This window comes from Martes martes, assembly GCF_963455335.1.
Source record: "Martes martes genome assembly, chromosome: 12".
Classification (NCBI taxonomy): Eukaryota; Metazoa; Chordata; class Mammalia; order Carnivora; family Mustelidae; genus Martes; species Martes martes.
In genome coordinates this window covers 76,317,411-76,339,652 of record NC_137900.1, presented here as the reverse complement: position 1 = coordinate 76,339,652, position 22,242 = coordinate 76,317,411, and the positions used below count along the sequence as shown (strand labels likewise).

Sequence of the window (22,242 nt, the reverse complement as noted above, 5' to 3'; positions counted from 1 at the left end):
CGGGGCCTCCTGGGAAACACGGCTTTGGACCAGGCCTTGCCTAAATTTGCATCTCCGGTTAAGCACAGAGTAGAAAGCCTTCTCCAGGGAGAGAGAGGGATTCTCTGTAAGCCCTACTCCTTGTCACCTGCCCAGCTCTTCCTTCCTTCTGACTGGCATCCATGGGCCTGCCCATCTGCAGCCTGAGAGGCCAGCCTCGTCCACCTCTACCAACCAGTCCTGTGTCACCTGAAAGTTCTGCTAGAATCTCAAGGTGCCATGGGCAGAAGAATGAAAGGGATGTAGCCAGCTGGAAGCCAAGCTAGGACTCCGTCCTGTAGGAAGCAGGGGACAGCAATCTGGAGTACAGGCTTGGAAGCCAGCGGGGCTTAGGCAGAACCCTGTCTCTGCCACTTGCCAGTCATATGACCCTGGCCGAGTCACCCACCCTGTCTGTGCTTCGCTCTCCCAATCTGTGAAATGGGCATAACCCCCGCCTCCCAGGCTGGTGGAGAAGATGAGAGGCTACACGGAACAAGCATGGCAGAGAGCCTAGGAGCCCGAGCCCCGGGGTATCGTGTGTGTAGCTCTGGGTTGGGAGGCAGGTGACAGCAAGAGTGTAGAAGCTGCCAACTGACCCCCACCCCCAGCCCCAGTCCACCTTGGGAAAGCTCAAACCCAGGAACACACAGAAAGGGTCAACAATGAGAAATAACACAGGCCTTTTATTTGCTCCAGAGCTCGGCTACTGTGTGGTCTGAGGGGGCCACGCTTTTCCAGGGCCCCCGAGGGACACCTCCCTCGGTGGGGGGGTGCAGGATTTCTGTGCGAGGTCACACGCAGTACCCGCCCCTCCAGGCCTCATCAGTCCGGAAGGCCCAGCCACCCCCCCCCCGGTGCCCAGGACCAGCAAAACCCCTGAAACTGGAAAGTGGTGTCCACCCTCTCGGCGAGGTGGCTTTTCACAAGGCGTTGGTTAAAATATTGCACTTGTAAATTAGGAAAACCGATGAGGCAAAAATTTCCTATTACAGGACGACGTGCCAAGCATCCGACTACTGTTTAAATAAATAAAACTCAAGGTGGGGGTGGGTCTGAGCTGCGAGCCCCAGTGCACTCCCCACCCCTGAGAGCCCTGGAGCCCACAGCTAGGCCTCCTGCCCCATCAGCCAGTTCTTTAAGGAACTTGGTCATTGCTGAGTCTACGCAGCACGGAGCAGCAGCTCCAGATCCGGCTCAGCCGGGGCCCCTGACCTGCCAGGGCCCTCAGGTCCCCTCGTACCAGGGCAGTGGGGACCCAACAGGGCCAGTCCTTCTCCTCCAGGCCGCTCATCCGAATGTCCATCTGTCTGTCCGTCCGGAGATGCAGCCTCCAGGGGCTCGCTTGCCCCCTCCGTCGCAGAGGGAGAGAGGCAGGTGGGAAGGGGGCCCAGCCCACTTGGTGTGAACACGGAGCTCTACCCCGGCAGCCCCTAGAGTGGGGGACTCATCTTCTTCTGGTTAATGAGGTCCAGGTAGAGGTCAGAGCGGAGGAAGCGCGGATAGGAGTCCTTTTCCATGAGCCCGAAGATGCGCTTCTGCGCCAGATCGAAGCAGCCGCGGGTGACACTCTGCAGGTTGACCTTGGTGTGCTCCCGCGTGTAGGAGTCCAGGTTGACCTGTGGGGGGCAGAGGGCAGTACAGGTCAGGTTCACCTGCAGGGGGCTGACCCTGGGGGTTGGGGGGGGCCAGGAATGGTACCTCCCCAGCCCTTCACTTCTGAGCCTTTCTGCTCCCCATCTTAAGTCGTAGAGTGGAGACCCTTGGGGCAGCGGTTCGAGTCCTGGCTCAGTCCTTCACTGGAGGGCGGATAGTTTACAGGGCCTGGAAAGACCACCTCTGCCTGATTGGAATCCCAGCAGGGCTGGACAGAGGCATGTAGCCCCAAGCAGACCGCCTAAGTGCTCTGAGGCCCACTGTCGTACCTGTAGGCTAGGAAGGATGGTATACTCTTCTAAGAGTGCCACAGACTACACAAGGTCATCCATAGTAAGCAGATAGGGAGTCAGTCCACAGGTCACCCCCTGGGACTTGGTCCCCAGGGCCTGGCCCTCAGTAAGCACTTACTAGATGGTAGCAACTCCAACCTGGGCTCCCAGAGACCGTCTCCTCATTTTTAAAATGCAGATAATAATAAGCCCATTTTACAGGTTGTGAGGATCCAATAAAAGAGTGCATCCATAAAGGGCTTGGCGGGCGCCCAGCATCCCATGCCTCAATGGTGGCCATTTCTGTTACTGATGGATTTCTGTTCTTCCCAGGGCCCCAGCTTGCTTCCTCTCCACCCTAGACACACGGTCCCCAAGAGTCACTCTGGCCTCCCTCTTCCTGGGCTCCTTGTTAAGGCTGCCACGTACCTGTGGCATGAGAGGCCTCTGGAGCTGGGGTGGGGCTGGGGGATCTGAGGGCCCAGCCTGCGGCCTTACCTCCTTGCAGGCCTGGATGGCGATGTACTCAGCAAAGATCTTCTTGGCCTTGGCTGTCATCTTGGACTGTGACTTGACCTTCTTGAAGTCCTCACAAGCCAGCCAGAATTCGAGGTTCTCCTCACTAAACTCGGTGCGAAGGAAGGCCTGGAACACTGCTAAGCCATCTGTGATAGAAGCCCAGGGCCCAGGATGAGAGGCAGAACCAGCCCCTTCTGCCCTCTGGACCCCCCAGCCTCCCCTCTAGGGGCCTTTTAGGGTGCAGATGTGGGGAGCTTAGTAAAATAACCACTTCGGAAAGCCAGGAGCCCCGGGATGTGGACCCACCCCCTGCACGGCCTCTCTGTGGGCCTTGGCCATGTCTCGCCCATGTCTGTGCCTCAGTTCCCCTATCTGTAAAATGGGGGTCATGAGACTATCTCCTGGAGCCCTGTGAGGACCAGAGGGATCCTGCCCATGAGACGCGGGGCACATTTGACCCAGTGGAAGCCCTCAGTACGTGGAAATGTTTATTGTTATTCTGGAAGTCTCTGGGTCTGAGCACACAGGTCCCAGCGGCCTCCTGTAGGCAGTGCCAGCTCCCAGGGACAGGGAGGGGCTGGCAGAAGCCGGCTCCAAGGCCAGCCCAAGGGCCTCAGCCTCTCCCAACAGAGGGACACCTGATGGGACCCAGGAAAGAGGGAAAGGCGACCTATCTGGGACCAGCCACACTCTCAGGGTCTGGGAGAGAAAGAAAGGGAAGGGGGAGGGGAGAGATCACACAGGGAGGGGAGCTGGCCCCCACTTACATTTGTGAAGCAGCAGCTTCTCCAAGGACTCACCCCACTTGAGGGCTTCCTCTGAGGTGGGCCTGAGGGGCGAGGGAAGGGGCACAGTGAGGCACCGTGAGGTTCGGGGAAGTGCGGTGATTGGGGCTAGAGGGGTGGGGGTCTCTGCTAGCTGCCCTTGGCTTGGGCAGTGGCTGAGCCCAGTGGGGGGGGGTGCCCAGAAGGGGGCCCAGCCCCTCTCTCTGGGCCAGCATCCCTTCTGGGTCCCACCTCCGCCCCTGCTCGGCAGCCGTTCCCCATGAGGGCTGCTGCTTGCCAGGTACCAGCCTCCCTCAAAGAGAGCCTCCGTCTAACCCACAGCTAGAACAAGCCAACCCCCCCCCACCTTTCCATTTAACCCCACCACCAGCCCTGCTCCCCTGGGGACCAGTGGGTGCCTGAGGGGTCCCAGGGAGGCAGAGAGGACCTACTTGAATGACTTCACCATTTTGTCTGCCTTGCCCGCTGGTTGGGCCCCAGGGGACTCGTTCCTTCGCCTGAAGATGCCCAGCTTGTTCTTCATGTCCTTGGCTCTGGGGGCAGAAGCAGAGAAGGGGGGTCGGTCAGCCTGGCACGCTCGGCCCCTGCAACCTCAGGGTGGGAAGGGTGTGCGCAGTGGAGGGGAGACACCTACTCCTTCATCGTGTGCCGCCTCTGTAGGTTCCCGTTGCGCGTGAGGTACATGCCTCGGAGCATCTCTGTAGGGCCCCCCACCTTGGGGCCCGGGACGGTCTGCAGGGAGCACCCCCAGCTCCTCACCCTGCGTCCCGGGGTGGCAGGCAGCAGCGGGCGCGTGCTGCAGCCGAGCGATCGCCGGGATCCCCACCGGATGACTGGGGCTCCCAGGCACAAGCCGGGCTGGGACTCAGACAGGAGGAGCCAGGAAATGGGAGGGACCAGGATGGGGGGGCTGAAGGGGGAGGGAGGAGGAAAATATCCCTCCTGGCCAACCCAGAGAGGGAGCCCGTGAAAGGGGCAAGTGTCCGCAAGGGGCGGCCTCTGGGGCCTGCCCGGCAAAAAGCCAGGCCCAGTTATTTGTGACCGGCCTCCCCGTTGCCATGGCAACGCCAGGGGGAGGAGGAGAAAACAAGTCAGCAAATTGCTGGGAGGGAAGGGGGGAGGGCTCTGCCCACCAGGGTGGCAGGAGTGGCTATTTTTAGCTAGGAAGCATTTTTAGCGTTGCCACTCCCCCAGGAGGCAGCCCTTTTCGGGACTGGGCAAAGCTGGTGGCGAGAAAGGGGTTAAATGCCCCATGGCCACGTTTGCCCCCCTTGTCTCTAGACCCCCTACCCTGGGCAGCTCCAGGATAGCTCCTGGCAGTAGGCCCGGGCCTGTCATTGGCTTTGGATACATGCATCCATGAATATGTACGGCGTCCCACAAGTCTGAGTACGTTTCGAGCTCAGATAACTGCAGGAGTACAAGTCCTATAACCTTTCCAAAACGCCATTTGGAATTTTAATTATGTAATTTTTAAATGCACACTGAGTTTTGCGGTTTTTGAATGACACATTTTTTTATTCTTAAGTTTTGGTCTCTGTTCTTCCGATTAAAGATAAAAACCGCTGACTGTAACCAAAAGTTAAAAATCCAAAATGTGTTGGCAAAAATCACAAAGCTAAGCAAGTGTAAAAGAAATCTGAATAATTCAACTTTCACATGGGTGTTTGTTGAATTTGTAGTATTCATGCTTCTGAAGTTATTTGGGCTTAAAGTGGCATTAAGACCTCTGGGACGCCCTGGGTGAGTCAGTGAAGGAGGTGGTACCCCGTGGAGGTTAAGTGTGAGGCTCTGGAGCCACGCGGCCTGGAGTTCAAATCCCAGCTCCAGCAGTGGCCAACTGTGTGCTCATGGTCTAGACACCTCACCTCTCAGAACGTCAAATTTCCCCATCCATCCAACCCCTCCTGGGGCTGTTCTGACAAGCAAGGAGAAAATGCGCATAAAGTGTTAGCACATTGCCTGGGGCAAAAGTGCCCAGATATCCTGTCCTGCAGGTCTGGGGCAGCTGCCCAGGGATGGGGACCCTGCTCTAGAAGGTCCAAGCCAATGAGCTAAGGCTGAGGAGTCCAGGGATGGGCAGTCCTCTGGGTGAGGACTGGGGCCCTCGGAATGCCCGGGGGTGACTGGGCTGCCAGCATCGGACTTCCTGGGGCTTAGTGGTCTGACAGGGTGGCAGAGCTCAGTCAGGCCCCAGGTGTTCCCCTGTGGGTCCAGAAGGCAGAACAGCCACCCACAAGTGGCAAGGGGCACTAAGGAAGCTAAAGGAGCACTTTTCTCCAATCAGAGCCACGAAGAGATGGAATGAGTGGCTTCTGGGGAAAGGACTCTCATCACTAGGGGCTCAAAGCCTACCTAGCAGGGCTTCTGTAAACCTCCTTCAGAATACCCTACACAGAGCTTCAACAGAACAGGCTCTGAGAGAAAAAATACATATATTTGTATTTATATTCTTGGAGCCAGCACTCCAGGCATCCGATCTCTACTCTGCCGCGTACTTGCTGGGCGACCCGAGACAAGCAACTTCTTTCTGCTTCGGTTTACTCATTGGGCAAATAGGGTATGTGAGAGAAAAAAGGAAATGTAAAATAAAATAACGGTAAAGATTAAATTATACAATATACGAATGCACATAGAACAGTACCTGGCACAACAAGTGTTAGTTATTTTTATTATCATCCCAGATTCTAAGGGTCTTTGACGAAGCTTTTAAGAACGTGAGCTTCGGGCATTTGAAAGGCCGAACCCATCCTGAAGGAAGGCTAGAGTTGGGACCGGCCTAGGAGAGCTCCAGCTCCCCAGGTGCCCACCCTCCACGGCCCCCCCCCACTGCTGCTCCCCTGGGAGTGACCGATTTGGTGATACCTGGACCCAGCGATACTGCAAAGGGCTATTTTTGGAGCATGTCACTTTCCCTAGAAGGCGGGACTGCTCCTGGCTGCAGAGTGAGAGCAGCCTATAGTTGCCGCAGGAACCTGGAGAGGGCAGAGGAGCTGGGGAGAAGGAGTTTCTAGAGTAGTGGACGCTAGCCAAAGCAGAGGCCAGGGAAATGGCTGTAGGAGGCATCTGGGGAGACTCCTGTCCTCCTCCCCCAGGCCCAGCTGGCAAGTAATGGTGGGCACTACACAACCTGGAGGGGAAGAGGGGCTCCCCATGGCCTCCTCTCCATCCGGCCCCTAGTCTCCAGGGCCTTGGGCCCAGGTGTACAAAGACACCCAAGAAGAACCCACACACGCCCTGTTCATTTAATTGGCACCTCTAACGAACCTCCAAACCAGGTGCATAAGGCCCCAGACACAGGGCCAGAAAGGCTGGGGAGGGTGGGATGCACTACGTGGACCAGCAGTGCCACCTCCTGGCAATGCCAAAGACTGCGAGCCTTGGAGAGCTCAAGAGGAGAAAGGGGGAATCCCGTGTCCTTTCCCAGAGGGCGTAAAGCACTTCTCAAGGTCATTTAGCCACTGCTTGGCTCAAGAGGCTGGGCCAGGGCCAGGACAACCTGGCTGGTTGCCTCTGCTTGGTTCCCTGGGGCTTCCAGGTACTGAATCAGCACGTTGCCTCGCTCTGCATGAATGCTGAGGGCAGGGCCGGATGCCCAGGACCCTAGTGACCCCACCCTGGGGCCACGGGCAAGTCTTAAAAGATCTTGCTGTTCACTGGTGTCTGTCTAGGGCAGGACTGACACAGCCCCTTCTCCCCACCTGTACCCCTGGAGGAGAGACAAGCCCGAGGACCGAGGAGGAAGGATGGTTACATGGAGTGTCTCCCTGACAGCAAGGTTGAGAACAGAGAACTTTCCAACGTACAGGTTTTTGCTTTTTCTCTTCCGAGAGGCTTCATCGTCATCTCCAACCGCGTCAGCCCCACTCATCTGTGGAAGAAAGACAGACATTTTAAAGCCTGGGCATCAAAGGCTGCTGCCTGAGCAAAGAGGGGCTTAGGGATCCAACGGTGCCTCCAAACAGCCCCACCCCTCTCCTGCAAAGCTCCTACCCCTCAGGCGAGGGACAGGGAGGCCCATTACTGGGAACAGTCTGTCCATGAAGTGTGGTTGGTTTGGCAGATCCTCCAGCCAAAGAGGTCTCCTCCCGGGGCAAAGAGGAGCCTGGTTTGCGAGGGAGAAGCCAAAGACAAAGCAGAGATGGCTGATCTGGAGACAGATCGCTGCAGGCAGAAGGGCAGACTGGAGTGCAGGGGCTCCAGGAGGGGTTCTGCCCTGTGACTCGGCCAGTCACCATCCCTCAGTGAGCCTCGATTTCTTAATTTCAAAATCGAGATCCTAATGACTAACTCAGGCTTCTGAGGTTTGGCCGAGACCTGGGATTGGTCAGCAGGGTGGACAGTGAATTGTCATACAGGCCAGAGAGAACCTCTCCTGCCTAAAGTCTTCCATGGCTCCCCAGTGACCCCAGGGTCACACCCAAACTCTGTGACATGATACACATGGTGTGCTGTCTTAGGATCTGGGCAGAAAGTTGTGTTTGAACATCAGTCACAGCTCCTTCGTGTATCTCTCGGCCTGACCCCTGTTCCAGCACCTCCTTGACCCTGCCCTCCAGCCAAATGGAAGGTCTTTGCCTGACCTGCCCTGTCACCTCAGGCCTTTACCTGTGCTATACCTTCCACGGGGGATGCTTTTGTGACCCTCCCATCTCCCTTTTCGACCCAGTCTCCGGTAAGGCACTTTAATTCCTCCTCACCTAGGGAGCACTCCCAGACCCCTAAACAAAGGCCACGCCCCCTACGCACCTTTTGAGGTCCCACATTCCAAAGAGCTTTTTCTAAATCTGTCCCCTCTGCTTGACTGTGAGTTCTCACAAGCAAGGCCTCTGTCTGCCTGGGTCATCCTCACGGGGTGAGCATCTCACTCTCACGAGTAGGAGCTTAGCAAATATTTGTCAAATGAATGGAAGCATCAAGAGAGGGAAAGCAGACTGGGAACAATGAGTCTTGAGGCCGTAGCTGCCTGAGTCCCAGCTTGCAGCTGGATCCCCCCCACTGACCCCTTGCAGTGCAGACTGCACCTCCCCCACTTCTCTCTCCCCTCCCCTTTCCTGGTGCCATGTCCCCTTCCCGGAATGCCCTCTCTCCTCTTCCCCCCAGTCTGCCACTCCTCTTCTCCAGACCACTCCAGATTCCCACGGTCTCTACCAGGGCTGTCCTCTGTTTCCCTTGCCCTGCTGGTGCTTGTCCCCTTCCTCCAGTGGAAATCCAAGGTCCCACCAGTGCCACCCTAGAGCAGGAGCCCAGGAAATGCTCCAAGATGGGAGAGGAGTTAGAGCTCAGAGTAGGCTGGGTATGGACACTACGCCCCAAGACAAGACTGAATACCACCCGGTGTGGATCTCAGCTCTGATTCCTCATGAGCCCCACCCTGGGCCTCGGCTTTCCTCATTTGTAAAATAAAGATGGGCTAATTCTTAAAGTGGCCTTAATTCTGGAAAGAAAAGTCGCCTTATTCCAGATATAGCCAGCAGGGGGAGCGACTAGCATCAGTGGAATACACACCCATGCGAGGATGGATGGATAGATGGATGGAAGGAAGGAAGGATGAATCCATACTGTAGACCAGACCCCGGAATGGGCATTATCCAGATACTATCCCATTAATCTTCAGCGTAAGTCCATATAGCAAACGGAGGTTCAGAGAAGTTAAGTCACTAGCCCAGAGATACCCAGAGTTGAAGTGACAGCAGGACTCTAGGGGTGTGTGCATTTAAAGCCCGCATCTCTCCACCAGAGGATGCTGCTACTCCAATGTAAGGATCGGGCACATTTTGAATGTTTTCAGTAAAAGACTTGGGGAAGTGCCACCTCCTTCCTGAGAAGACTGCCCTGCCAGGGTTGTAAACACGGGTGTGTACGTGCACACACAGGCACACACCCATCTATGGTGCAGACTCCAGAGCTCGGGTTTGCAGGAAGCAGGTACTGGTCCTATTTCCGCTGGCTCTGGAGGAGTTTCTTAGCCTCCCAGCTTCAGCTTCGTTAGCTACAGCATAGGTGGGGTGACAGCCCCCTGGCTGTCCGGAGAGTCACCACTATCAAATCTTGGCCCCTGGGGCGCAATGCTGGGGCCCTCTGTAACGAGGGGCTGCCCAGGTTATTGCTTAGTGAGTCTTCCCACCGCGGCCCGGTGTGCATACTGGCTGCATTTACGCCAGCCGGCCGGGCTAGGCAGTGCCCAGAGCCCCCACCCGTGGGAAAGGGCCGCAGGAGCTGGGCTTCCTCCCATTCTAACCTCAGCTTCCGTACTTTATCGAGCCCACACAATGGGCCTGGGGGCCACTCCCGCCCTGCCCACACCCCCAGCCTCTGCACTGTTGGGAAATGGGCTCTTCCTTCCACTGCTGGGAGGGGGTCATCTTCAGCAGGGACCAACCCACACCAATCAGCCCGATAGCCCAGGCCCTGGGCGCTGACCCCCAGAGCATCTGGGGAAACCCAGGCATTGGTGGGGGGGTGCTGCAGGCTAAACAGAGAAAAACTGAGCCAGAAAGTCAGGGTTCCGATTCCCAGCCCTACAGTGGCCCCCAAGGTTCCCCTCTCTGGGAGCAACAACGAGGCCTGCCCAGTACCCAGTACACTAAAGGCCTCTCCTTCCCATCTGCTCCCCACTGCCTTGCTATGCTACGGGGCCCTCCCTGCTGAAAGGGAAATGGAGGGGAGCCCAGAGCTACCCACCCTCCCTTCACTCCAGGCAGGAATCCCTAGGGCCCGCCCAGCCCCCACCCGGCCACTCCAGGCACTGGGAGCTCCCTGCCTTCTGGAATAATAACTATAATTCTTACTGTAATTATAACTATAATAATAGTTGTGGTTAAGAGTGTCGATTCTAAACTGCCTGGATTGGAATCCTACCTCAGTGATTTCTGAGCTCATTGACTTTAGCTGAGTTACAACCTCACTCTGTGCCTCAGTCTCTGTATCTGTAAAATGAGGATAATAACCAGACCCAGCGCATCGGGGTGTGGTGCAAATTAACTAAGTGAACACACAGGAAGAGCCTAGCCCAGTGCCTGGTATGCACCAGCACTTGCTGACCTCCAGCTGTGGTGGGTATGGTGCCTGGTTACTGAGGCCCCACTACGTGCCGGGGGCTGCAATGAAGGGCTTTAGCGTTTTTATCTCATTTCATCTTCACCACCATTTTGAGAACTATCTGTTGTCATCTGCCCCAGTTCGCAACGGAGGAAACTGAGGCCCTGGGCTCCACGAGCTGGCAAGTGGCCAGGAATTTCAGGCCTAGCTCCAAAGCCCACCCACGACCGAGGGCTCCTGTTAGCTGGGGCCTCACCTGGTTCCTCTCACTGATCTCGACCCAACTTCTGGGGCTCCCCAGCCATGCCTGGCACCAGTCCCCCACACCCCGTCCCTCTCTGACCTGGCCCAGCCTGGCAGACCCTGTAGAACCCTGTGGAAATGCTGGATCTAAATGCAACCCGTATTTGTCTAGACATTGGCAATAACTCTTCTTTAAGCGTTTTGAAAATAGGGGGCTAGATGGTACTGTCACAGCTTGGAGCCGGAAGGCATCTTAGGGGTGCTCTGGTCTGACCTCCTGCCCAGGCAGGGAGCTTGGTGTGGCAGTTAGCCTCTGCCCAAGCCAGTCCCTGCAGGAGGAGGGGAGAAGGAAGCGTGGCCAGGGAAGGGCTGCAGCCTCTGTCTCCTCGCTGTCAAAGGACGACCCACGACCCTGGGCCACGCCAGGCCAGGCTGAGGCAGAAATGAAAGGCAGCAACTTGGGCCCAGACACAGCTGTGCTCAGGGCTTCTCTGGCTCCCAGGAAAAGGGCAGTTAAGGGCCTGTGGCTCTGCCTAAGGGGAGCCAAAGGGCAGCCAGCAAGGCAGGGGTCTGACAGCAGAGGGCGCTGTGAGACAACTCAACTCGGCACCAGGAGCTAGGCCCAGGGGATGGCCCAGGGGTTAACCTTGGTGGGGAGGTCTTCTCTCTGGACCTCAGGCAGCCCATTTGTAAAATGACCAGAGTGAGTGGGCTGTCTCTCAGATCTGTCTGGTTCAGATGTTCCTGCTCCCAGTAGAAAGAAATCGCTCCACGCCCAACAAGGCAAGGTGACAGGTGGGGGGAGCAGTAACGCAGGGACTGTCGCCCCTGTGACAGGCAGCCGGCCCTCCGGGCAGCTCAGCTTAGCCACACAGCAGCACAACCACCAGCCCAGGGTCACACCAGCTCTGTCGGGCCCTCCTAGGTTTCACATCGTGACAGGATCCCTGCCACGGGCACAGAGCTTTCCACATACTGCAATCTTCTCGAATCCCTGGGGCAAATCCAAGGAAGACTTAACACTCACACTTTATAAGAGAAAATGAAAAGTTCAAAGAAAGACATAACTTGGCCAAGGTCTTACTTGGGACCAGGAAGGAGGAGGCAGAACTGAGATTTGAACTCAGGTCTGTCTGACTCCCCCTAAAGACTTCGACCCTCTCCTCTTCACCTCCTGCCTGGCACAGCCTGGAAACAGTGGCCTGTAGGCAGCAGCTGACCTTCCCGAGAAAGCCAGGCCCATACCAGACCCAAGCCAGGGAGATGGAAGTCATGAGAGAGCCCACTGCCTCCCCCCTGCCACAGCCCCCCACAACCAGTCCCTCACCAGCCTGAGATATGCAGGGTCTGGGAGTCGAGCCAGGGAGGACTGGGCAGGGGGAGGCCACGGCCCAGCTCCAGCAGCACTTGCCATGTGGCCTGGGACAAGACACTTCTCAGCCTCAGTCTCCCCACTGGAGGACAAGGACAAGGGCACCCACCCGGCAGTGGTGCTGTGCACGCCAGGAAAGGGAGCCAGAGGCACTCTGTGAACGTTGGCATACATGCTGTCACACTTGCCACTGCTCTCCTCCTCCTCGGCATCAACACGATTCCCATTTATGGAGCACCCACCGAGTGCCGAGAACCGGCACCGCTCAAAACGCTCCACCCACGTGGGGCTACTTAACCTTCCCTGCAGTCCCACAAAGGAGGTATCATTGCCATACTCATTTCGCTGATGAAGAAACTGAGGCTCAGAGAAAAGGCAGGGATTGTCCCAGTCCCAGGGGCCATGAGGGATGGTACAGGGTCAGGCACTGGTCCAGCCTCAACCTCCAGGGCAGGGCAGGGCTCTCGGAGAAGCCAGATGGCCGCAGTAAGCGGGATGTCCACGAGGATGGACTAGCAGCCGGGCCACTGGAAACCATGGGGGCACAGCCTCTGAAGCCCCTGCCAACGCTGTGGCTCAAGCCCAAGAAAGGAAACGGGAGGCCCAGAGAGGGTGGGGGAGGCCAGTGAAAACCCAGGGCTCCCAGAGGAGGAAGTTGAAACACAACAGAGCTGGTCCAGGCATATCTGCCCCCAAACAGGCCCTCGGATCAGTCGGGTGGGGGAACTAGAAGGGTGTGCGTGAAGGTATGGGTGTGTCTGCATATAGGTGTTTGTATTTTTTTTTAATATATTTTTTTAAAGATTTTATTTATTTATTTGACAGAGATCTCAAGCAGGCAGAGAGGCAGGCAGAGAGAGAGAGGAAGGGAAGCAGGCTCCCTGCTGAGCAGAGAGCCCGATGCAGGGCTCGATCCCAGGACCCTGGGATCATGACCTGAGCTGAAGGCAGAGGCTTTAACCCACTGAGCCACCCAGGCGCCCCTAGGTGTTTGTATTTATAGGCACAACAGAACACGGAAGGGTCTTGGGGAGTGGGTGTGGAGTCAGGATCGGGAGGCCTGGTGGGTAGTGAGCCCTGGGATCTCAGTGCCCGCCAGACAGGAATGGCTGGGCCTGGTCTGAGTGAGCCTGAAGCCTCACCCGGGTAGGGCAGAGTTCTAGACTCTCTAGTTGCATCAAGAAATGGCCAAAGATGGTGATATTCCCGCTATGGGGAACAGCACAGTCCCTGAGGGGCTGGTCTGACGTGCAAGGGTCTGGGCACCACCTGCTGGAGATCCTGATTCTAGGAGCCTGGGTCTAGAGACTCAGAAATCTATGTATGAATAAGATCCTCCTGGTCATTATGGGGCACATCAAATTTAGAACCACACGTGTTTGCAGACGAGGAAACTGAGATCCACTGCCAGTTCTTTAGGATTTAGTTCCAATTTCCAGGCCCAGAGTTTAAGGCCTTTTTCGGCAGGGGTGGGGTGGGGGCTCCCAGCCTGTCCTTCCAGTCCAAACACCCTGCAGCAGTGTCCTCCCAAGGGCGAAGTCAGCCTTCTCACTGGTGCCTGAGGTACAGAAGGCCTCCGAAGCCATGGCCCAGCTCAGTGGGAAAATGCACTGGAATCCATTAGTCAAGTCTGCCCTGGGTGTGGAGGCAGGAAGGGCAGCTTGTGTGCCACGTCTCCGCCATCCCTGCATTTTAGGAATCCTCTGCTTTAGCCAAACGCTTCTACAGACCGTGTGCCCAGGTCACGTCCCCTTTCACAGAATGCCTGTCTCACCCGCTCTTTATTCCAAACCTGCTCAATGGTCAAGCCCCAGCCAAGCAGCCTCTTGCTCCAGAAACTCTCCCTGATGGCCTGAGGCCCTGAGGTCTCTGCTCCATGAAATCCCAGGTCCCTGCCTTCCTCCCACCCCACCCCACCCCCCACCCCCGCCCCACGCACCTGGCCTTGGGCCAGAACTAAGGTCACCAGGCAACAGGCTCTTCCAGTTCATCCTCGACCCCCCTGGGACATGAGTGTAATTCATCTCTTTTTTTTACAGAAGAACACTAAGGCTCAGAGGAGCCCTGTGACTCACCTAAGGTCACACGGTAAGTGAGAGATGGAGCCTAGGCTCAAGCTGGCCAGCAGGCTTTGGGGCCATGACGCAATCTTTTCACTGCTGGGCCAGCTTCTCCCCCCACAGACAGCTCACTGCTCGCAGGCTGAGAGCCGCCACACACATTCCTGCGGCCTCGCAGTGGCACAGAGCACAGGGCCTGGCACATGGCAGGGAATCAATAAACACTTATTCATCTATTTATAAATATTTGTGAGAGGCAAATAGCATGGAGGGGATGCGCTCCAGCCCTGGAGACAGAATCCAGTTCTGGGGCAGACATTTATAAACCACGTGGCCTGGGGTGAGTGAGATAACCCCAGAGCGCCGCGGTCTCCTCATCTGCGGGGAGCCACAACAGTCTCTCCTTCATAGGGCTTTCATGAACGTCAGTGAGGTCAGCTCAACTGCTTAGAATTGGGGTACCTGCAGGCTCAATCAGTTAAGCGTCAGACTCTTGATTTCAGCTCAGGTCATGATCTCAGGGTCATGAGATCGAGCCCTGCATAGGGGGTGGGCTGGGGGGGGGGTGCTCCGTGCTGGGTGTGGTACCTGCTTAGGATTCTCTCCCCTCTCCCTCTGCCCCCGCCCCCCAGTCATGTGCTCACTCTCTCTCTCTGTGTCAAAAAATAAAAAACGACAAAAAATAAGTTGTGTAGCATACTGCCAGCCCAGGGTAGATATGTGCTATCACGGTTGGCTGATGGATTTCTAGTCTGGCTAGGCCTGGACGGAGTCTAAATTGTTCTACTACAGAATACAGTCCTCCAGCCAAGGACTCAGACCTTTCAGATCCAAATACCATGTCCTGGGCAAGGCCACACCTGCTCTACTTCGGTGGGGACCCCCAGTCCAAGGGAGCTGTAAGAACACAGTTGCTGGAGTCAGAGTCACGGGCTTAACACAGGCATGGCCTTCTCGGTCTCTCCGTGCCTCGGCTAGATCCTCTGTCAAATGGGTAGAAGTTCCCCTGAAGGCTTCGAGAGGCGCTGGGGTGGGACAGCATTGTGTCCTGTCTCCCAGACCCACCCCCTTCCTCTCTACCTCTCCATTTATTACCCGCTCCCAGCCGCCCTCAGCCTTCTTACCTTCCTGTGTCCTGTGAAGAAGAGGGAGAGATGGTGCATGGAGCCCCCATTGCGGCCCAGTTCCTTCTTGAGCGTGCGGGGTGAAGGCATGGCCCAGGAGGACGTGGGGCCCTCCCCGTCGGAGCAGTGCAGGGTGGTGTCGGAGGCGAAGCAGGGCCCGCGGGTATCCTGCAGCAGGCTGCCCTCGCTGTGCGTCCGCCGCCGCAGGGAGTTCTGCACCCGCAGGGAGAGGCCGCCCTCAGCCTGGCCCGCCTCGATCATGCTGCTGCGCTTGGCCTCACGGCGCTCCCCGTAGTTGTCATCGCTCGTGTCCTCCTCCTCCTCTTCCTCACCCTCGTCCCCCTCCTCAGCCTCCTCCCCGTCCTCCTCATTGGCCAGGCTGCCCCCCTCTGCCCCCGCCTTCTGGCTGTAGGCACTGTCCAGCCGGACCTCTGGGATCACGAAGGTTGGCCTGGAGGCCGCAGGCGGGTCCCCGGTGGCTGCTGGGGGCTCCCCAGAGCTTTCTGTCTCCTCAGCTGGCTGGGGGACCTGGCCAGGGGGCAGGTCTTGACAGGGAGCAAGCTCCTGAGCAGGGGCATCCTGGATGACAGGGAGGTCTTGGCTGGAAGAGGGCTCTGGCCCAGCAGGAAGGTCCTGGCAGGGAGGGAGGGCCAGGGCTGCAGGGGGTTCCTGGCATGGTGGGGAGTCCTTGCTTGGCTGGGGCTCCTGGCCTGGAGGAGGTTCCTTGCAGGAAGGTGAGTCTTTGCTGGATGGTAACTCTTGGCCAGGCGAAGGTTCCTGGCCACCAGAGGGGTCCTTGTTGGGTGGCAAGTCTTGTCCTGAAGGAGGCTCCTGGCCCAGAGAGGGGTCCTTGCTGGGTGGTGGGTCCTCGGCACCCAGCCCCTTCCCTTCCTCCAAGGGCATCTCTCGCTTCTCATCCGCCTCTGGTTCAGACATCTGGGAAACAAGAAGCAAACAAGAAAGGTTCAGAACAGAGGGCTATGAGATGTTCTGGCACTGTGCGTGAGCCAACATCCTGGAGGCTGAAATAAATCAGGCAATGGCCTGAACCCCACACCCGACACCCCACAGTCTGAAAGCCGAAGTGAGAGATGGAACCAGAAGGCCCCTTGGGCTTTGCTGCACATGGGTTCCCACCCTTATCTTCTGGCTTGAATCTTCTTTCTGCTCCATCAAGAGCGTGGTTGTTCATTTAGGGGAAGAAGGAGAGGTAACCACTATTATCTGGATCCTATCGCCTGCCAGAACCACACCAAATTAAACACTCCTTGTATGATCTTTCCAATAGCCCTCTGGTGTCTCCATGAGTGAAGCAGGGGCCAGGCCGTCTCTGCCTTCGTGGACCAGAACCAAAGCCAGTCCCAAGCCTGAGCAATCACAAACTGACAGAACCTTGGACCTGGCCAAAGGGTATCTTCTACCTGAACTAAAGTCCTAAAAAATCCTCAAACAAGAACTTGCTCTGAATACTTAAGCATCTCTTTGAAACCAGCAAACTAGAATGAAACCAGAACCTCAAAATACTGCCCACCCTCGGACGACAACGATGTCCCGGCACACGGGGACCTCATTGAGGGATCATCCACCCAGGGTTTTTTTTGGTTTTTGGTGGGGGGGGGTTTCAAAGATTTTATTTATTTATTTGACAGAGAGAGGGATCACAAGTAGCAGAGAGGCAGGCAGAGAGAAAGGGGGAAGCAGGCTCCCCGCTGAGCAGAGAGCCCGATGCGGGGCTCGATCCCAGGACCCTGAGATCATGACCCGAGCCGAAGGCAGAGGCTTAACCCACCGAGCCACCCAGGTGCCCCCACCCAGGGGTTTTTAAGCTGAGTTTGGACGAACCTCAGGGGCTCCAGACAGAAGAAAGCCTTTCCTGCCTGACTTGCAACCCTCTGAACCTCGGCGTTCTTGCTCGATTCCTACAGGTTTCGTTTGCAAAGGGAAAAATAGTGATAAATTGATAAAGTCTGAGAGGCAGCTTGCTTGCAGGAAGACAAGAGCTCAGAGAAGGGGGCAGGAGTATCCACAGGGCTGCAAGCACACAGGGGGAAGCAGGTCTCAAACCTGGGCTGGGCCCCTCATTGCACCCAAGCACTCAGAATGCTGGGGCAAGAATATCTGGAGTCTGGGCTATGCCCCTCGAGAGGCTGTGGCCCCCTAGAACTCACCAAGGGAAACGCAGCCACATGTCCTGGGGATCACAGAGATGTATGGCAACGCGTGCCTGGGACTGAAAGCCTGGGCCCACAGGTGAGACTTCCTTTCAGGTCTGGGGAGTCCCAGCCCGGCTCCTATCTGAGAGTCCACAGCCCAGCCATGGCTCAAGGCAGCAGCAGAGCACTGCTCTGCAGGGCAAGGGTCCCGCTGGCATCTGGGAGCACCAGAGTTGATATGAAAGCACGGTGTGGGTAAAGGCCACGGGCTGGGAGCATGAAAGGGAAAGGGGAGCCCCCTTTCCCAGCGGAGAGGATGGCTGAGTGAAGCAGGGAAGTGGGCCTTAGAGGACGCTAGGATGATCTGGCCAGGGTTCTGTTCTCAGGCACAGACGAAGACAGGTGTCCACCTGCAAGGACTCCCTGTCCTATAAATCATACCCGCAGGTGGGAGATGACTCTACCCAGGGACTCCGCACACCTCACAGCCTCAGCCCCTGAAACATCCATGATCCCAAATCCCCGGTGCACAGAGGGGAAGGCTGAGGCCCAGAGAGGGCCAGGAGTCAACGGCAAATCACACAGCGGGGAGGCAGGGAAAGCCAGTCACTAAACCCTATGGGTCTCAAGGTCCCCCCCTATTAAATGAGATAACCAACACACACAAGTGACAAACCAGGAGAATAAACATAGAAGGCATAAAGCTCTTTTTTTCTTCTTAAGCCCCAATGGGGGGCTTGAACTCACGATCCCAAGATCCCAAGATCAAGAGGCGCATGTTCTCCCGACTGAGCCAACCAGGTGCACCAAAAGTCTAAAGTTCTTGAACAGGATGCTGGTGGTAGTGGCAGTTGTGGTGACTGGAGCAATGGGTCTAGAGGGAAGAGCCTAAGTCACAAACCTCCAACAGCAGCCCATCCTTCCCATGGACCCTTGGAAGCAAGGTCGGCCAAATACCGAGAATCAAAGTTCGTGACTGTGATGGCAGGCCTCTCCTTGCAGAAATCTCATCTAGAAGCCAAGGTCTGCGCTTTAACCCCACCAGACTGTTCCCAGGGAGAGAGACAGCTCCCTTGCTGATGGACACACAGCAAGGCTGAGGCCCAGCCTGGAGAGGGACCTAGAGACCTGCCCCAGAGCACGAGCACCAAATGGGGGCTCAGCTGGGGCTGGAGCAGGGCCTCTGGCTCCTTCTTCCAAGGCCTGATTCTGACCTCATTCCAGAGCAGCCCAGTCCTCCGCCCCTCACCCCACCCGCCAGGGAGCATTCTCCTCTAGGAAAACAAACAGCCAGCTCCCTGTGCCCCACATTCAATCACCCTTCCCCCTTAGCCAGACCCCTGACCTGGAAGAACAGACAGAAGGAAGCAGCGCAACTGGTGCCCTGGGGGCCTGGCACTGGAGTGGCCCAGAGGGGAGCAGGCCGCGTTTCCCCTTTCCTGGGGGATGGGGGTGGGGCAGGGCCTGTCCCAGCATGGACTGAGCCTGAGCCCGCCTCCCCCACCCTCGGGAAAGTGCAGCCACAGACCCAAAACCAGAAATGCAAGTCAGCCTGCCTCTGCCAATCCTACCCCAAACTGAGGCCAAACCAAACAAAGCCAGGAGGGGAAGTGCTGCTGTCCCCAGAGGGCCCCCGCCCTTCGGCAGCCCAGCCGAGAAACCACCCAGGACCCACGAGAGCGTGCTGGGGGATCAGTGTTCAGATTTCAGTGGTGTCGCTTTCCAGCTGTGTGACTCTGGCCAGCCTCCCAAACTCTCGGTCCAGTTCCCTCACCAGGAACAGGGCCATCATATCACACGGGACTCACAGGGACCATTCTTAGTGCTCCCCACAGGGCCTGGTCCAGGCGAAACATTTGGTAACATGGTGGCTATCATTAGTCCGGTCTTATTTTATAGATGGGGAAACTGAGGTCCGGGAAGCTCAGAGAGTTACCTAAGAAACTGCAGGCTGACTTAGTATCAGCACTCACGTCTGCCGGCCAGGGGTATCTCCTGGCTTCGTTGGGCCTTTCCACACAATATGGTGGACCCAGGAGTCTAGAGGGAAGGGGGGGGTAGGGGGAGGCTGAGCACTACCTGAGGTCCCCTCACGGACCTAGGGCAGATATGGGCAAAGAGGGACCGGCCAGAGCTCTTCGGCTCTTCCCTGTGTTCCAGGATCAGGCTCGTGCGAGGGCCCACGTGGGTTTGGTCGGGCCAGTGTTCCTGGGCGAGCTGGGGTTGGGAGTGCCCTGGGGGGAGGGGGCTTCTGGAGCAAATACAGGAAACCTCAGAAATCTGGGGGGAGGAGTGGCCAGGGAAGGAATTAGGACAGGAAAAGAGATAAAGATGAGACTATGTCACAAGGGATACCAGAGCACGGGATTGTCCTATGAAGAACAGAATCACACGCGCACAGCCCCGCTGTGTCGACACTGCTCTGTGAGCAGGATGTGGGGGTGGGGAAAGGACTACAGGGACACACATATGTCCTAACCTACATGCATTCATTCTGGCTTCAGGCACTGAGGGAAACCCTGCAGGGACAGAAGGAGACAAGTCAGACACGATCTCTGTCCTCTATTGAGCAGAAAAAACCCGAGGCTGGACAACTGGTCTTCAGGCCCACGGTGAAAGGTCTGACGAAGCGGGTCCGGGCAGCTGACAGGCAACATCCAGCCGTACAGCTGTGCCACAGGTGGGGGTGATGAGAATCCAGCCACAGAGGCCCAGAGAGATCTACCTGCTGGCCCAGGGCCTCTGTGCAGCTGTCCCCTTGCCGGGGTGGGGGGGGGGTAGTCTGCATCTCTCCTGTCTGTCTATTGCTTCTCCGGCTTGGCTGGCCAGTGTTAATTCTGTCCATGTCTTGCTGGCTAGAAGCACACCGGAAATGAGCCAGGCCTTCTCCATGGAGCTGCTGTGTAGGATCTAATCAAATTCTGCCCCCAGTGCAATCCCAGGCTCAGAAGAGGCCGGGAAGGGGGGCAGGTGGGACTCCCAGAGCAGCTCCTGAGCCCTGCTGCCCTGTGTTGGGGGAGGGGGGATGGGCAATGAGCTGCTGAAAGTGACTTGCCCAATGTCACACAGCTACTAAATGTGGAGCCAGGTCTGCTGACCCTGGGGTCAACCTGCAGCTCTCACCCCGAGATGACTCATCACACCCACCACAGATGCTGGGCTCTGCATCGGCCCTCAAAAACCACTTCCTGCACTGCAGGGTGGGGCAGGGAGTATGAACTGAGGTTCACCGTTGTCTCTCAGGGTGGCCCTCACACAGCTAGGATCTCACAGCCAGAACACCGGACAGACACGCCAGAAGACCTCCGTTGGAATCCTCACTCCATCCTCTGCTGGCTGTGTGACAGGCTGTCACTTCTGGTCTCCTCCACCGTGGAAATGGGACCGTGAAGTGAGGACCCTTCCTGCTGCCACCACCCATCCCCCCTTCCAGAAGGTTGAGGGGACCAAGTCCGAGAAAGGACAGGAAAGTGCTCTGTGAGCTAGAATGCTGTTGCAGAGAGGGAGAGACTTTGAGAATCCCTGACCTCCGGGCTTGACTTTCGAGGTGGGGTGGCTCCTTTGAGTTTGGCATGCTCTGGGTTCCTGAGCGGCTCCTTGGCTCCTGAGTTCCTGGTATGAGGCTGGCTTCCAGGAACCTCAGCGGCCGGGCCTGTGCTTCATTCCCCCAGCCCAGCCTTGGTCCTGCTCCTCAGCCTCATTCCTTGACACCCAGCTCAGAGCCTCCAGGCTGTTCTCGTCCCCCCACCCCACCCTGTCCCCGACATGACAGGTCTGACACAGAACACGGGGCATGGGGCCAGCACTTTCCAGCAGAGAGAGACTGACCCCCTCCTTGCGCGCCGGCTGGGTGATCTCAGGCAGAGCCTCATCGGGCCGCAGTTCCATCAGCCACAACACAGGATTCCTAACAGCTCCTCAGTGCAGCGGGAGGAGGGCAGAGCTGACGTGCCCCCGGAGCCAGGAACCATGTGGGCACACGAAGCCCCTGAATGGCAGCCACGGCCACCATGGGACAACCCAACCTCGACATCTCCCTCCCTGGATCTCCCCACACCCGTCTGATGACCCCTGTTTCACCAGGTCCAGGGCCTCCCGGCCCACGCATGGGAACCCATCCCAGGCCCTCTCCCGTCTCAGTCCTGCACACTCCCTTGTGCCCCCATCCCCTCCCCAGGTGACCGTCACCATCCACACCACCTGGCCACCACCCAGCCCACACTGCCAGCCCTGACCTCTCTCCTGAGTCTAGATCCCAGGGGCAGGTGTTCACCAAGCACTCGTGCGACAGCGCTGCCCCCAAACACTGTCCTAGGCTCTGCTGAGTATGACAGGAGATGAAAAAAGACACGAGCCCTGTGCTGGCGGAGTTTCGAGGCCAGAGAGGAAGGAGTGACACGAGCCACGACGTCACCCACAGAAACACGTAATGGATACAAAGTGTGGTGGTGACGGACAGGAAAACCGCAAGCTGCGTTGGGAGGGAAAGCAGTGGCAGGTGGGAAAGGCCACTCTGCGACGACACTGAGCCCTGGGTCTGCTGGGTGGGCAGGGAGGCCAGCACCCCGGTGGATCAGAGGACACCTGTGTGGCTAGAGCCCAGACCACGAGACAGAGACCGCCCTCTACACATTCCGCCAGTGCCCCCAGCTCAACACGCCCAAGCCAAACATGAGTCCACTCCCTCGAGGATGCTGTCGCCAGCTGCTCAAGCCAGGGACCCAGGTATCATCCTCTCTCACTGTCCCTTCACCACCACCCTATCCCCCCAACTCTGGCCAGTCACCAAAACCTCCTGCTTGTCTCTTGGAAAATCTTCAGAATCATTCCACTGGGGTAGGGGATGCAAGAAAGGGGACAGAGAATATATGGGAACTCCATGTACTTTCCTCTCCATCCCTAAAACTGCTCTAAAAACAAAGTTGATTAACTTAGGGGCAAAGAAAATCTCTCCACTCCCTCCATCTCCACTACCGCCACCTCCCTCCCGACGCGGTCA

General features: G+C 57.2%; 1 protein-coding gene across 12 annotated transcripts in view; it reads right to left on the bottom strand.

Annotated features, from left to right (window-relative positions):
• Window positions 1-685: 685 nt before the first annotated feature.
• RGS3 (regulator of G protein signaling 3) overlaps window positions 686-22,242 on the bottom strand; it is a gene marked incomplete at its 5' end in the record, with an annotated part of 163,344 nt that continues 141,787 nt past the window's right edge. For 11 of the 12 annotated variants that reach the window (XM_080819968.1, XM_080819965.1, XM_080819976.1 and 8 more), the window contains 6 exons: window positions 686-1,637; window positions 2,445-2,611; window positions 3,233-3,294; window positions 3,682-3,783; window positions 7,057-7,121; window positions 15,091-16,026. In XM_080819968.1, the coding sequence (XP_080676094.1) occupies window positions 1,452-1,637; window positions 2,445-2,611; window positions 3,233-3,294; window positions 3,682-3,783; window positions 7,057-7,121; window positions 15,091-16,026 (1,518 nt within the window). In that variant the 3' untranslated portion in view covers window positions 686-1,451. Of the gene's footprint in view, window positions 1,638-2,444; window positions 2,612-3,232; window positions 3,295-3,681; window positions 3,784-3,884; window positions 3,947-7,056; window positions 7,122-15,090; window positions 16,027-22,242 lie in introns of those variants that run through there. The other variant, XM_080819969.1, reaches the window with a different exon arrangement.